We start from the raw sequence: 16,521 nt of genomic DNA on the forward strand, positions 1-16,521 counted from the left end.
ATAAGGTCATACGAGAACACTGCTATATCATGAAGAATGAGAACTAGTATCCATTTACTTTCAGACATTAAAGTATTTCTTTCTAATGAGTCCTTACCACAATATTTAGAAAACCATATGTAAAACTTTGTGAAGCTGTGAACAAATGGGGCAAAGGACTGAATTCAATATGAACAGGTGTCCTTCACTGGTACTTTTACACTTGTTACCTTAAATTCCTACACTGTCCTTCTCAAGGCCATCACACTTTTTCCTTAAAATCTGCTAGAACCCTACATCATCAACTGCCCTGTGTAGGTGAGGAGCTAGTTAATGATTTTTTTTAATGTATCATTTTATTGGTAATAAGAAAGCTTACATTTTGCTGATAAGTACTCTACTTCCTTGCTAATGTTGGGCCAGCTTTCTCTTCTCCTTTCCCCCTTTTCATTATTTTCACATTCATTTTTTTATGTTTCTGTCTCACTACTCTAAGCTATTTGGGAAGATTTAGGTTATACTTTTTACCTGTGCATGTAAATGAAGCATTAATTCTGGGAGCTGTGCGCCCTACTACTATTCATGTTGAGTTTAGCAAGGTTTTGTTTCGTTTTTTACTTCAAGGCTGTTTAAGACTATTGCTGTGATGTCAGAATGATAGTTTTGGTAGTACTGCCACACATCAAATTTCCACCTTCCTTTGGAGTCTTTTGTTTGTTGGATAAGTGAAATCTCAGTAATAATTTCAGATCATCAATTCCAGATGCTCTTTCAATGAGAAGTTCTTTAGGGTCTGTTGTTGGTAGAAGATTCCTTACAGCAGTGTCAGTTTTGAGGCTTTGGACTTGGTGGTGTTTTTTCCCTAATCCTTCTCCATTTTTCTGAATTTGAATTTCTTTGGTGTTGCTTTTAATATTTGTTTAAATCTTAATCAGCAATGTTTCTATTTCACACTATATTTATTATTTCTTTCTGTTCCATAATTCTGATTTCAAAACACAAGTTCACAGAATCACCAAGGTTGGAAGAGACCTCAAAGATCAAGTCCAACCTGTCACCACAGACCTCATGACTAAACCACAGCATAAGACATATTTCTGGTTTGAATACACTTATTACATTTTTTTTATGTGCATAGAGAGTACCTAACAGTATTGTTATAAAAGCTTTATAGGAAAGAGTTTAGATTAGTTGAACAATAATAAGCAAATTACTAAGCTTACCCCCCCATGACTTCTGATAATACATTTGTGACTGTTTTGTAGCGCTGCTGTTGATGTCACAGTTTTGAGTTACACGTCTCTTATTTTTAGCCAAGGAAAGCCCACCAAGTATGACTTAATATAAATACAGCTCCTTCTTGATCCTCTATTGCTCTTTCATCATGTGACCCAGATGAGATTCCCAGTGACAAAAATCATCTGCCAGAACATTTAGAGAGTGTGAATGGAAAAGGGATATTTAGCTGTGATGAATTCTGTAGTATTTATAGACAAGTAAACCCATTTTATGTCTTCTTTTGGACATATTCTGAAGAATGTGGAGTTTACTATCAAGATCTATTATAAATCAGATTTGTTTGGGGGAAGATGAGGATTTATATTCATTAATAACTACTTTGATGTCCATAAGTACTGAAGTTTGGTTGATAGAATCATTCTCTCAATTTAGAGTTCATGTTTAAGATGGCTGCAGTTTTTCTTAAACCTCCATTCGTACTTGCTAAAGTAGGTACACTCATGTTTTGTATGAAATGCTTATCTAGACAACCAGTGTATGTATTTTGGCATTTATGGGGAGAATCAGATTTAGGTTAAATTTGGTTTAGAGTTTTTTAAAACATGGAGAGATTAATTTGCCTCTGGGAGTATTTCATGAGAGCCTAGTAATTATTAACCTCACATACAATATATCATGTCAGAGAAAGTTAACATAGTTTTTCACAGTGCTATTGAAAGTTAAAAACAAATCAATGGATTATCATAAATGGTCTGGGTTGGAACGGACTTCTAAAGGTTATCTAGTCAAATCCCCTTTGCAATAAGCAGGGGCACCCTCAACTAGACCCAGCTGCCTAGAGCCCTGTTGAGCCTCACCTTGAGTATCACCAGGGATGGAGCCCCAACCCCCTCCCTGGGCCACCTGTTCCAGTGTTCCCCCGCCATCATAGTAAAGAATCTGTTGCTAACATCCAATGTAAATCTGCACTTCTCTACTTTGAAGCCATTGCCCCTTGTCCTATCACTGCAGGCCTTTGTAAACAGTCTCTCTCCATCTTTCTTGTAAGCACACTTCACGCACTGGAATGCCACTTCTCCCAGAGCTCCCTCTTCTCCAGGCTGAACAACTTCAGCTCTTCTAAAGATAGAATGACTAAGGAAACTAGAATTTGACTGTCTTTGAATACTTAACATTTTCAAGGGTCTCAATCTGGAAATCTCTTTTCTAATGAGCTAATTTCAAAATTGTCATTTTTGTAGATTTTCCTTGTCTTAGACCAAAACATCAAGCTTTGTCCATGGCCACCTGTGCTGTTGTGTTGACTAGCATGGACTCAGGAACATTAAAAGACACAAATAGGGCATTTATTAGGTAATAATTTCCCATTTAAAAAAAAAAAGAAAAGGGCACACAAAACACTGAAGAGGTAAATAAAGAAACAAAACAAGAGGTAAATTTGGAGTAGTAAAAAAATACATGGATATTATAACTTCAACAAAACCCAGCCTCAATTTTGAAACCTAGTTTTAGTAGAGTAATACAGAACAAAATACTTGTTTTGAGAATAAAACATTTATGATACTGCATTAGTCTTGTTTATAAGTCTTTAATTAAAACATTTTTTCAATTACACTGCATTGGATGTGTCATTAAAATATGCAGTTTTGCATTATTTAATGCATGTTTTAAAACACAGTGGCTGAGTAAGACAAATATCTTATTTTTACAGATCACTGACCAGAGTGCCTGTAGACAAGAAAATGCGAAATGAAATAGAAGAAAATCAGAAGGTTTGTTCTTCTTCCTTCAAGTAGACATTTGAATTGTTGTCATATTACTACTTTTGGAGCTTTTTATTAGTATAGCAACTTTCCAGTAGTTTGTGTCAGAGAAAAAGAACTAAATGTTCTAAACATCTTTTACTATAAATAACATTGAAATGCTTAGTTCAAGTTTTTCTGCTGTTCTTAGTACTTTTTCCCATACCTCTTTTGATTTTTACAGAACTAGGCAAGGACAAACAGTTTTCATGGTGTGTTATGTTCAGTTGTAAATTGTGTGCTGTGAAAGCAAAAATAGGTGTCAGCTAATTTTTCTACAGCTGTGATGCTGACTTTAAACCTGCTTGTATTATGGTAGGCACATGCTGGCTTTGAACTTTCTACACCTAGAATGACATGTGCAACTTCTACAAGGTATTTTGATCATCCTCTATGGTTGTTGGTGGTTTTATTTTCATCCTTGGCATGCTGCATCTTTTCTGTCTTGTGTCACATGAAGAGTCTTTTTTCATGTGTGTTTTGACTGATGTATAATTGCAGAACTTGGATATCTCTCCTATGAAGAAAGACTGAGAGACCTAGGGCTGTTTAGTCTTGAGAAAAGAAGGGTGAGAGGAGTCTTGTTAATGTCTGTAAATATCTGAGAGGTGGGTGTCAAGATGAAGGTGCCAGTCTCTTTTCAGTGATGCCCAGTCATAGGACAAGGAGCAACAGCTATAATACAGGATCAACTCAGCCTGAGGAGATGCTTCTTTATGATGAGGGACATGGAGCACTGGAACAGTTTGTCTGGAGAGATGAGGAAGTCTCCTTCTCTGGACACTCTCAAAACCCGCCTGGCTGTGGTCCTGTGTGGCCTTCTCTGTCAGGGAAGTTGAACTTGATCTCTGGAGTTCCTTCCCTTCCAACCCCTAACACTAAGTGATTCTGTGATCCTGAGAAGCCACTTTGCATTTGTCAAGTTGATGATACCTCTCTCAGTTCAGAGTTTAGCTGTTTGGGTTTTTTTCTTTCAAGCTGAGTACTAGAATTCATCACCATGCTTTTAGGAGTGGCCATATGAACTGACATCCATAGCAATATCTGTATTCTTGATTTTTTCAGAGCTTTTATTTTCATATGGTGTTAAGACTGACCAACCACCATAGTGAAAGGGGTTTGTTTCTTAATTATGGCACTCTTGTACTTTTGCAGCGTTTTCATCTATCATTTTGTTTTGCATCTATTCAGACCTTGCCAAGACTAATATTTGCAGGTAATGTCTTTCCAATTTCTTCCACCTTCCAAAACAGTGAACACAAACGCTGTCTCTGTTGCACTCATACAGCCTTCCCACAAAGAGTTTGTCATCTCCTTTGTAGAAGATGTCACATAAATGTGTTGGAGCTCTCCAACATGCTAAATTAGTTTTAAGGCTTTTGAGTCTTGAGTGTTTTGTGTCCAAATAGTAGCAACCTCAAGTGTTAAGCTCCTTGAAAACAATCCTGGAAACAATTGTACAGGGCTTTGCTTGTCCTTAGGTGATTGCATGTATCCCAGCAGTTCACTTTCCTGAGCTCTTTCTTGAGTCCAGAGTGCAAGTTTGATTCTTGGGTTTTCACAGACGTCTTAGGGTGGGCTCAACCATTTTACAGGCCTTTTGTTTCTTGAATTAGTGGCAACTGTCATAGTTTTTGCTCAAGGAACCAAATCAGTATTTACACCCTATGGCATTGCTTTTTGTATACAGTTGATAGATGGATTTTCCTCTATAGCTTTGTTGTTAGAGTTATAATCAGGATAAAGCAAAACACAACTCCAGTGGTCATAGGTTCTCCAGAACATGATGTTATCAATACTTTCCTTGTTTCTTGATGAAGTCTTTACAATGTCTCTGTCTTTCTCTAGTTGCAAGTCTGTTAGCAAAAAATGAAAAACTGCTTAATCAAAACCTACTCCTACCCCAGAATGGAGGGGGCAGAGTTAGATTAAGAGTTAAAATGGCAATTAATAATAAAGATAATGATTAGGAAAAATATTATTTGGTTTGAAATTGCAAATCTGCATTTAAACATATTTATATTGGTATCTATACTCCTGTTATAACAATGTGGTCAATGGACAGTTTAACTCACTCAGTGGTTTTGTGGGACATGATTGACTTCCCTGAACATTTATTTCTGACATCATGTGATACACCATGGGCTGTCCAAGCTAGCCACACAACTAGCCACAGGTCTGGTGGATGTGACTGCTGGGACATTCGTTCCCTTCTGATTGACCTGTACTTTCCAGTTCAAGAATTCTTACCCTGAGACCTTGCAGTATCCCAAATGGCATTGGATATCAGCTGGATCACTCCTATGAGGCCATAGATTTTATTAAATAAGTTAATTACAAAAGGAACTTGGGCAGCTAGCAGACTAAGTTTAGATTTTATACTACTTCCTAACTGAGGTTACAGGCCCTTTAGAGAAAAGCTAAAATTTGTTGGATAAAAGTAGGGAAACTTCCTGAACACTGCTGCCAGAGCACAACAAAGTGACATGTACATTCTGGAGTTGCAGTACATCTATCTAGCAGCAGGGAAGATATAATCTCATGCTGTGTGTAACTGGATGATTCCCTCTTAAGATAATGAAAGTTGAATAGGAAATACAGCAGGAAGAAATGAAGGTATTAAGTTGATAGGAATGTGTTGATTTAGGTGTAGTGAATTGATACCTAACTAAGAAATTGTCCTGGTTTTGTCTGGGCTAAGTCATTTTAATTCTTAGTAGCTGGTACAATGCTGTGTTTTGGATTTAGTATGAGAATAATGTTGATACCACACTGATGTTTTAGTTGTTGCTGTGCACTTAGGGATTTTTTTCATGCATGGTCATCAGGGAGGTGCACAAGGAGCTTGCGGGGAGCATGGCCTGCACAGCTGACTGAAACTAGGCAAAGGGATGTTTCATACCATCATAGTCACTATATGAACTTGCAAACTGACTGGGAGGGCCAGTTGCTGCTTAGGGACTGTCAGTATCAGTCATTGGGTGGTGGGCAATTGCATTGTGCATCACTGGCCTTTTTTTTTGTTTAATTATTTTTTGTTGTGGGTGGATTTTTGGTTTATTGGTTGGTTGGTTTGGTTTTGTTAATTTCAGTTACTAAACTGTTCTTACCTCAGCCTGTGAGTTTTACTTGCTGATTCTTCTCTCCATCACACTGGTGTGGAGAGTGAGCAAGCAGCCATGTGGCGCTTAGTTGCTAGTTGGGATTAAACCAGGACAGAAATAGGTGAAAGACTGCTATGGATAAAAGGAAAAATTAAAATTTATTAAACACAACTCAACTTCAGGGCAGTAACTTGATGACAGTTTAGCAAGAAAATAGTATGTGAGTATTGCCAGTGTTAAATTCTAGTCATGGATTCCTACGTACTGCTTTGATCAAAGTTGTTATGGCAAATGGATGCTCTTATGAAAATCAAATGCCTAGCATCAAACTTGTATGAGTTTAAGCTCTGACTCAGCTCAATTATTTTCCTACTGCTCTGCTGAAGGATTTGAAAGACTTCTAGACTCCCATCTTGATACTCAGTGACTATTTATTTTTTTCATTGTTCCTGCGTTCATTTTAATTAGTATTGCGAGTTTTGTTACCTGCATCAGCCAGATGCAGTCTTTCTCAGTATCTGGGTTCACATGATCAGTAAGCTTTAAGGAGTAGTAAGAAATCCCTTACCCTAAATGCTGATTTCAGAACTTCAAGGCGAGGGCCTGTTTTAGCTGTCACACAAGAACCCTGAAGGATGTTGCTAAGATTTCTAAGACTGTAATTCTCTTTATATTTCTTCTTCTCTCCTTAAGTCCAGTGGCATTGTCGAGGGTTGAAGGGGAAGGCTGCAAAGCCTTCTTCCCCCCCTGTAAGTAAAGGGAAGAAAATTGAAAGGGAAAAAAAAAAAAAACCACAGCCAGATTAGCAAAGGGATGTGCTATATTTACAAAGCAGTTTAGGGAATGCAGGTTGATATACAAAATTTACAGTATTTACAATATATACAGAAATATACAACAAAGTAACACAGAAATGAGATTCCCTCCTCTGCTGAGGAGGTTTTCCCACCCCTGTACCCCCTTCTCTCCCCCTTTTCCCCAGAGAGGGTTAGAAAGAGAGAAAAAGGAAAAATTGTTAATTAAAAGCAGTTATATGGTTAGAGCAAGTGGGTTAGCAGAGGCCTTATCTTTTTCCAAAGTCAGTCTGGCCAAAAGCCCAGAAGCTGTGAGCTGCAGAAAGGAGAAAGTGCAAGACTGCCCAGGAGTCTCTGCTGTACTCCCAGTTCAAAGGTGCTTTCTACCAATCTACCAATGAAATTAGTTTAGATCTGTCTTTCGTTTATAAACATTCAGCCACAATGTCCCCTTTCTTAAAGGGACAGCTTCAAACAGTCACAGGCATTAAGGGGATTTTTTTTTGCAGTTACAGGACTTTGTGGCACAATGCTGCTATTAAAACAGTAGTCGAAGTTGTTTGCTTTTGGACCAGAATAATGCAAAGCAGCAGTTGGGTATAAAGACAGAAGTCCATCCTCTTCTATACCAAGTTTTGTGATATATCAAAAAATCTTTTCTGTAGTTTAGATAAGTATGGTAATAAAATTAGTTTATTGTAAAATAGAAAAGTAATGAAATTACCTCTATTTCCATGTCTGAACGTGGGAAATTTACTGCCGTGCATTTGTGATCCTTATGTTTGAAAGGCCCACTCACACCCATTTTTAGGTGCCTACTAAAATGTTCATCCTAGGTAGTAACTGATAAGTTTTTTTAAAAGTATTTATTTGCATTAGTGAGATGCATCCCCAAATCCACCATATTCTTCACATTATATCTGAGTCTGAACATGTGTACTTAAAGGCTTTATAACAAGCACAAGTAATTGTTACATTTTCTTTGTGTGTAAATCTACATATAAAAAAAGCAATGAAAGCACTACAAAGTTTAGGTTATAACATTAGAATAAATTACATTTACCATTTTCAAAACCTGTTTTCCCAGATCAAGGACAGATAGTGGACTTTCATAAAAATTCTTTGCGTGTTGGGCTCAGGCTTATCACAGCTGCATTTTTCCTTCATGGACAGCCCTGCCTTTCGTACATCAATATTACATACTCCCATTCCGCTTTGGGTTGTGAGAATGTTTATATATACTAAGGGATGTGAATGAATGATAAGTAATATGCACATATGTTGGGTTACAAGGAGCATTAAGTGTGTTGTTTTCTCATTTATGTGCAGCTGCATTTAATGTCACAAATTGCCCCTGTACACTGCACTGGTTAGGCCACACCTTGAGTACTGTGTGCAGTTCTGGGCCCTTCAGTTTAGGAAGGATGTTGACTTGCTGGAGCATGTCCACAGAAGGGCAACAAAGTTGGTGAGTGGCTTGGAACACAAGCCCTATGAGGAGAGACTGAGGGAGCTGGGATTGCTTAGCCTGGAGAAGAGGAGGCTCAGGGGAGACCTTTTTGCTCTCTACAACTACCTTAAGGGAGGTTGTAGACACGTGGATCTTGGTCTCTTCTCCCAGGCAGCCAGCACCAGAACAAGAGGACACAGTCTCAGGCTGCACCAGCGGAGGTTTAGGCTGGAGGTTAGGAGGAAGTTCTACACAGAGAGAGTGATTGTCCATTGGAATGGGCTGCCTAGGGAGGTGGTGGAGTCACCATTATTGGAGGAGACTTGATGGGGTGCTTGGTTGCATGGTTTAGTTGATTAGATGGTGTTGGATGATGGGTTGGACACAATGATCTTGAAGGTCTCTTCCAACCTGGTTTATTCTATTCTATTCTATTCTATTCTAAACTAGTTAGCTTTAAGTTTGCTTACATTTGTGAAAGTAGCCATGCTACTTTAAAGGAATAATACAATTTTCAGTGTTGTGCCATTTGTTCAGTGACAGGCTCGTAAGTGGAGTAATACAGGCAGCCTGGGTTGCTTGTTCTAAGTGTGCATGTTTTATTCATGCTTTTGTTCAGCAAGTGGTAGCGAAATGGGGGTAGGGGGGAAAGAAAAGCATATCTTCCTCAGTTTGCCTTTTTTCAGTGTATTTGTTGTGCTTTCTCTTCATCTGTTGTGAATTCAGACAGATCTGGAAATCTTACTGCTCCTCATAGTATGAATTGGAATAAACTACTGCTGTTGCTCCTGTCACTTTTCCCTGTAACAATTGCAACCATGTGGGGTTTTTTTGAGTTGTGGGAGATGTTAAGCTGGTGAGAAAGGTAGTTTCTGGTGGAGATCTGAAGAACACATATAAGGTCTCCTTTTACTGAAAGGATGTGGGAGACACTGAGAATGTGTTCTTTGGCTTTACTTTGTACAGGTAGAGATGCTAGGTTGTTTGCAGGGGGGAATTACCAGTTGTTTGCATTTTTATATTGAAAGTGTATTAAATAGTGCTCATAAAGGTATATTGACAATATTTTTATCAACAGCACTCAGTTAAAAGAAGAAATTATGTGGCAGAGATTTGATATGCCTGTTTTGCAGAGTTGCTTAGTTTTACACATGTTTTAATATATGTGTTTTAGCATGGACATACACCTAAATAACTTAGCAGTGTGTTTGACTTTTTAGCATTTTCATAAAACACTTGGACTCCAACCTGGAGAAGCACGTTTATTTCTAAATGGCCTTCATATTGACCTGGATTTTCATGATCCCTTTAGGTAAGACACTAAGATTTTGTTTGAAGATTGCAGAATTAGTAATAATACTGGAAAAGTTATGCTCATAGTGATGGACAGCCTCACCTGTTTCTTTGCCAAGTTTTGAGATGGAGCCACTTGCATCCTTTCTTGTTACTGATGCAAATATTTATAGCGTTTTTTAATGCTAGTGCTAGATTTAATTTCAATACATTTGGGGTGAGGGGAAGCCTTTCACTATAGAATTCAACATGAAGCAAGCTACAAATGTTGCCTGTTGTGTTCTGCTAGTCAATACTTCAGGTTTGTTTCCATTCTCAGTGAATTTTCAGACTGTGACAAATATTGTAAGAGTCCAGTTGGGTCTTCTGGGAAAGTTTTCTTTTAAAGATGTAGCTATGTTTCCTCCATGCTGTTTTCAGGGTTCTGACATGATGCAGACTTGAAGCTAGCTCTTCTGCATCTCCATTTTCTCTCTGCTTCTCCACATGCTTGCAAAGCTTCTTAATGTACCCTCCTTGTGCCTCAATCAGGACAATGCAGTGAGCAACCCTCCACTCTGCTATCCTACTAGATTTTACTAAAGATGGAGGAAATTCCTTCATATAAAATAAACATGAATAAGCTGTGTAATTTGTTTTGAAGTAAGTTGGAGATACACAGTGATACTAACTGATTTTCATTTAAATATTTGACTTCAGGAGAATGTAAATATTAAACAAAAAAAGTAATCCTTGCATAAATGGTCTTTGAAGTAGTTTTTCTTATGTCCTAACAAGAGTTCTATGCAGACATTATGCATTTTGTCTTCCTGAAAAAGTATCTTAGAGACTCTTAAACTGGAAGGAAAAGTGATACATGGCCTTCATGAACTTGGAATCAAAGAGGAGATCCTCAGTAAATTTATGAGATTGCATATACATCCTGCAGACAACAGTTATGCACTAGACATCCGTCACTCTTCGATAATAGTAAGTAAATAAATGAATATTTATTTAAATATTAGAGATTTTCTATCACTACTTTTTTTTTTTTTTTTTTTAGTGTACTAGAAACACCATATCTTGATGAGCAGTTTAAAATATTGTCCTGGGTTAGCACAGCCCACTCTCACAAGTGTTAGTTTCCCCACACAGACAGGAGGGAGAGTAACACAAAAACAGCCTAGAGATAAGAAATTCACTGAGATAATACAGTGCACAATTACCTTTAGCCTGTTTGCAGGAAACATTCAGCAAAATGCAGATACAGCAGCAGAAGCCAGCAGTAAAAACAGTTCCCCCCACCCAAATCTGCAGCCTGCCCAGTAGAAAAGACCAATACCCCAAAACCCAGAAGCAGCAACCATAGCAGGAAGCTTCTCATGTTGCAATCTGAACTTCAAGCCCCATGATACTTTGCAATACCCAGCACTTGCATTTTGAGGCTGGTATGATGGCAGCATGGTACTGAACGTCATCAGCAGATTCAACTCAACCCATGACAAACATTTTGGAAGGTGATATATCTTCAGTATATTTTAGGAGTAATTTTCTGTAGTCTATACCTTATTAAAATTTTAAGATGTAGAATGTTTAAAAGAAGAATGTATATCATTGAATTGTGAGAGTTGGAAGGGACCTCAAGAATCATGCAGTTCCAAGCCGCCTGCCGTGGGCAGGGACACCTCACACTAGATCAGGTTGCTCATAGCCACATCCAGCCTTGTCCAAACCTCCAGGGATGAGGCTTCCACCACCTCCCTTGGCAACCTGTTCTGGTGTCTCACCACTCTCATGGTGAAGAACTTCCTAACATCCAGTCTAAATCTACCCACTTCTATTTTTGTTCCATTCTCTCTAGTCCTATCATTACCTGACACCCTGAAAAGTCCCTCCCCAGCTTTCTTGTAGGCCCCCTTCACATACTGGAAGGCCACAATGAGGTCTCCGTGAAGCTTTCTCTTCTTCAGACTGAGTAGCCCCAACTCTTTCAGTCTATTCTCACAGGAGAGGTGCTCCAGCCCTCTGATCATCTTCGTGGCCCTTCTCTGGACACGTTCCAGCATGTCCAGATCCTTCTTGTAATAGGGGCTCCTGAACTGGATAGGTGGGGTTTCACTAGAGCAGAGGGTAGTCACGTGTTCATAGTTACAGAATTTTACTTTAGAGCAATTTGTCTATCTGTATAATATCTTTGCATTCTGCAATACTGCAAAATGAACTTTACAGGTACGGTAAGAGAATTGTGGACAGCTTAAGTATCTTCTTTCTAACTGTCCAATGACTCAGGTTTTTTCCCGTCTTCAAAGTGCATACTGTTTTTATTACAAAGGTTATATGCCAGTGGGTGGGGGTGAATTTATTTATCTGTAAGAACCATATTTCACTGTTTTGTTTGCCAAATAGTCAAACACATGCAAAAACAGAGGAAAAAGCTGGCCATATATTAATTACAGGGTTTTTGATATCTGAAGTGGTTCTTTGGGTTATAGGTAAATAGTACATTTGTCTTACAAGATGGTTATGCAGTGTTACTTGCATCTCTGTTCCTATGACCTTTGTATTGTGAAAGCAGGTTCTACAATTGACAAAATAGTTTTGCTCACATCTTGATACAGAATACAAATAGTTTTTTTTCCTTTTCCACCCATTATTAAAAATCCCAGTTTGATTGAAAAGGAAAAAACCTAATAATTAAACTTATTTTCTGTTACTTTTTCAACAACAAGCTAAAATGTTTTTACTTTTTCCAGGCTTTCAATGTGGTTTAAAATATTTTGATTTATACACAGGTATTTTACTCTAATGTGTGTTTTCTCAAAAGGCTGCCTGTTTTGTTTTAGTGGGTTAACAATATAGAACAAGATTACAGCTATAGCACATGGCCTGCAAGCTATCAGGAGCTGCTAAAACCTGCATTTCCCGGAGTTATACAGCAGATTAGACACAATTTATTTAATTTGGTAAGTTTGGAGAACTTAACTGTTTTTCTGTTCTATATGTGGACAGACTGTTCATTGAAAAATACACATGCTGTGTTCATTGTGAAAAATAGGTTAGAATTTCATGTTTTCTGTGTGGATCTGCTAATAGTAATGAAAATATCTTGTGAGGCATGTGATTATTACTCTAATTCCCTGAAGTGGACTTAGGTACAGTTTTGTCAGGAGCTTTTCTGTTCTTACCATGCTACCTAAAGGTATTTCATAGGATCATAGAATTGTTTCAGTTGGAAAAGACCTTTAAGTCCAGCTGTCAGTGTAACACCACCATGGCCATTAAACCATGTCCTAAGTGCCATGTTCACACACTTCATCTCCATCACCTTCCTGGGCAGCCTGTTCCAATGGCTCTCCACTCTTCCATTAAAGACATTTTTCTTAATATCCAATCTAAACCTCCCATGGTACAGTTTAAGGCCATTTCCTCTGTTCCTATCACCTGATACTTGGGAGAACAGACAACAGAGACCTCAGTACAGCCTCCTTTCAGGTAGGTGTAGAGAGCAGTGAGTTCTCCCTGGAGCCTTTTCTTCTCCAGACTAAATAATCCCAGTTCCCTCGGCCACTCCTCATAAGACTCATTCTCCAGATCCTTCATCAGCTTTGTTGTCCTTCTCTGGATACACTCCAGCAACTCAACATCCCTCCTGTAGTGACTGACCCAAAAAACTGAACACATTATTCAAGATGCAGGGTTTCAAGGACAGAGGCACAATCACTTCCCTACTGCTGTTGGCCACTCTATTCCTGATATGGGCCAAGATGCCACTGGCCACCATAGCTACCTGAGAAAACTGCTGGCAAAGATGGCTGTCATCCAGTACCCCCAGTTTCCTCTCTCACCAGCCAACTTTCCAGACACTCTGCCCCAAGCCTGTAGCTTTGCATGGGGTGTTGAGATCCAACAGGATCAACATGAGGTGTGCGACCCAGCACTTGGCTCATGCAACTGACCTCAGCCCACCAAGGCAGCCTGTCCAGATGCCTTTGTAGAGCCTTCCTACCCTCACATTGCTCAATCCTCCCACTCAGTTCAGTGTCATCTGCAAACAATTCACTGCTATCAACGGATTTTCTTCATAGTACACTACTGAGAGAAGGTGTGGTGTCTCACCACCTTCATTTCTTCATAGCTAATCTAAACCTGCCCTCTAATTTAAAGTTGTCACCTCTTATTCTGTCATTGCTGTGCCACAATTACTGGTAAAAAGCCTCTCTCCACCTTTCTTACAAGCCTCATTTACATATTGAAAGGCTGAAATGAGGTCTTCTCAAAAACTTCTCCAAGCTGAACAGCCCCAACTCCCAGCCTTTCCTCGTAGGAGAGAGATTCCAGCCCTCTGACCATTTTTGTGGCCTTCTCTGAACCTGTCCCAACAGGTGCATGTCTTTCCTATGGATTCCAGAGCTGGATGCAGTGCTCCAGGTGGGGTCTCACCAGCATGGAGTAGAGAAGCAGAATCATCTCCCTTGACCTGCTGGCAGTGCTCATTTTGATGCAGCCTAGGATACAGCTGGCTGGGCTGCAAGCGCACATTACTGGCTAATGTTCAGCTTTTTGTCCAGTTGGCTATGCACCAGTATCCCCAACTCCTTCTTAGCAGGGCTGCTCTCAATCCCTCCATCCCTTAGCCTGTACTAACACCAGGGATTGCCCTGGTCCAGGCACAGGGCTTGGCGCTTGGCCTTGTTGGACCGCATGAAGTTTGTAACAGCTGTATTATAGAAATCTACAACATATAATTTTGCTATAATCTGAGGGGGAGGGAATGTTCAAAAATTTTTTTAAATTACTCTGCTGCATTTCAGCTGCCATAGCAAATTTAAGATAAATTCTAAGGGAAGTTGCAATGCATGATGTCATAATTAAATACCCTGAAGGATAATCCACATATGTGGATGCATCCCAGTTTCAGAGTCTGTCCATGCCTAAAAGATCTGATTTTAGGCTTTGTCCTGGGTTGAGCCTTTCCAGCTCAGGACAGGATGTAGAATTTACCCCAAAGGAGTAAATAAAAAAACACTTGCACAGAACTGGAAGTTAAATAATATTTACAAAAGTAAACAAAGTACAAAAGGCATGAAGGGAAAAGGAGATAGATAGATATAGATATATATATATATATATATACACACACACACACACATACATACACACTCAGAATCAGCAGTGGCCCTAGCCCCATGGCTAGGCCTTGCTATGCAGCAAGAAATACAGCTCCCATCAGCAAAGCCTTCCCCACGCTGAAAGCAAAAGCCACACACCCAGAGCAGAGGGAAAGAGAGAACTGTGAAAGTGTTGTCTCTTAAATAGAGAGATACAGGAGAAGGGAATTGAATAATATATTACAATATCCTGTGCCTCCCTCTTGAAATGGACTTTTCCACCCCCTCAGAAGTAGTTTTCACTTTATGGTTTTACAGTTAACCCTTAACCTACAACAGGCTTCAAGATACAAGTGAAAGGGTGAATACAAAGATACATGAACAAGGAAGAAAGAGCTCTTTCCCAGTGCTCCATTTTTTTAATTAAAGCCTTAACTCAGTATATTCTGTTTAGTTTTTGGTTTTCACAACAGAGGAGAGTTTGAAAGAATAGAAAAATCAGCATTAGATCCTTTTTGGTAATTAAAAAAAAAAATTAAAGCAAGGTCATTAATAAAAACAAACTGTAGCCACAGTCTTTCAGAGGAGAGTATTGATATCCTTACTTTGAAGTTCAGTAAACAGTTAAATCTTGTTTTCAGTATTTGGTCCAAATTCATTAATTCTGAAGTTACTTTCATTTATACTCTTAATGTTTTCTTACAATGAATGCTCTAGGAAATTGAAAACAGTTGGGTATACAGCTGCTTTGGAAATTTCTGTTCTTATCTTAGATTTTTGTCTGAAATAAGCAAAATCAGACATCAAGAATAAATAAATACTGGCTGTATAATCTGTTTTCTTCTTAGGTACTTTTTGTTGATCCTGTCCAAGAATATACAGCTGATTATATGAAACTGGCAGAGTTATTCTATCATCATAATGTGCCACTAAGGTAAGTGTAAAGGGTTAACATGAGAGCTAGCCTGCCTGCTCCCCCAGCATAGAAGAGACCAAAATAAAAGTCAGAGAAGAGTTTACTGAGTGAAACCAGATACTCTTAGTACAAAATGCATAGTTACCTTAGCCTATTTGCAGAAAAAAACACAACAGAAGGCAGAAGCAACCAAGCCAAAAGCCCAAGCTGGAAAACTACTCCCCCATCCTTCCTTGTCCCACCACCATCACACCACCAACACCCAAGACGTGGAACGCAAAAGCAGGAATTTTAGCAGGAAGCCTCCCATGTTGCGATCCGAACTTCAAGCCACATAATACTTTGCTGTAGCCAGTACCTTCATTTTTGAAGCTGGCATGACTGCAGCATGGTACAAATAACAGTAGTAGATTCATCTCAACATTTGAATTTAAATGAAGTCCAGGGCAGCAACATTCTAATAAGACACTTTGGTTACCCATTTGTATTAAGCTTACTGTGATATTAAGTACTCTTAAGCGAATAGAATAGAATAGAATAAACCAGGTTGGAAGAGACCTTCAAGATCATCATGTCCAACCCATCATCCAACACCATCTAATCAACTAAACCATGGCAACAAGCACCCCATCAAGTCTCCTCCTAAACACCCCCAATGATGGTGACTCCGCCACCTCCCTGGGCAGCCCATTCCAATGGGCAATCACTCTCTCTGTGAAGAATTTCTTCCTAACATCCAGCCTAAACCTCCCCTGGCACAGCTTGAGACTGTGCTTGGGGGTGTGTGTGTGTGTGTGTGTATATTGGTGTAAATACATATATATACACAACACACACACACATATATATGAGTGTGT

At 39.0% G+C, this 16,521-nt stretch overlaps 1 protein-coding gene across 4 annotated transcripts in view; it reads left to right on the forward strand.

Moving 5' to 3' along the window:
• The window catches only part of UGGT2 (UDP-glucose glycoprotein glucosyltransferase 2), a 101,763-nt gene that overhangs the window by 21,832 nt on the left and 63,410 nt on the right, over window positions 1-16,521 (forward strand). For all 4 annotated transcript variants that reach the window (XM_068168158.1, XM_068168312.1, XM_068168232.1 and 1 more), the window contains exons 10-14: window positions 2,930-2,990; window positions 9,589-9,680; window positions 10,480-10,630; window positions 12,484-12,603; window positions 15,597-15,682. In XM_068168158.1, the coding sequence (XP_068024259.1) occupies window positions 2,930-2,990; window positions 9,589-9,680; window positions 10,480-10,630; window positions 12,484-12,603; window positions 15,597-15,682 (510 nt within the window). The remainder of the gene's footprint in view (window positions 1-2,929; window positions 2,991-9,588; window positions 9,681-10,479; window positions 10,631-12,483; window positions 12,604-15,596; window positions 15,683-16,521) is intronic.

The sequence above is a fragment of the Melanerpes formicivorus genome, unplaced genomic scaffold (assembly GCF_026170545.1).
Source record: "Melanerpes formicivorus ecotype bairdi unplaced genomic scaffold, bMelFor1.0.p_v2 SCAF_1, whole genome shotgun sequence".
In the NCBI taxonomy this organism is placed as follows: Eukaryota; Metazoa; Chordata; class Aves; order Piciformes; family Picidae; genus Melanerpes; species Melanerpes formicivorus.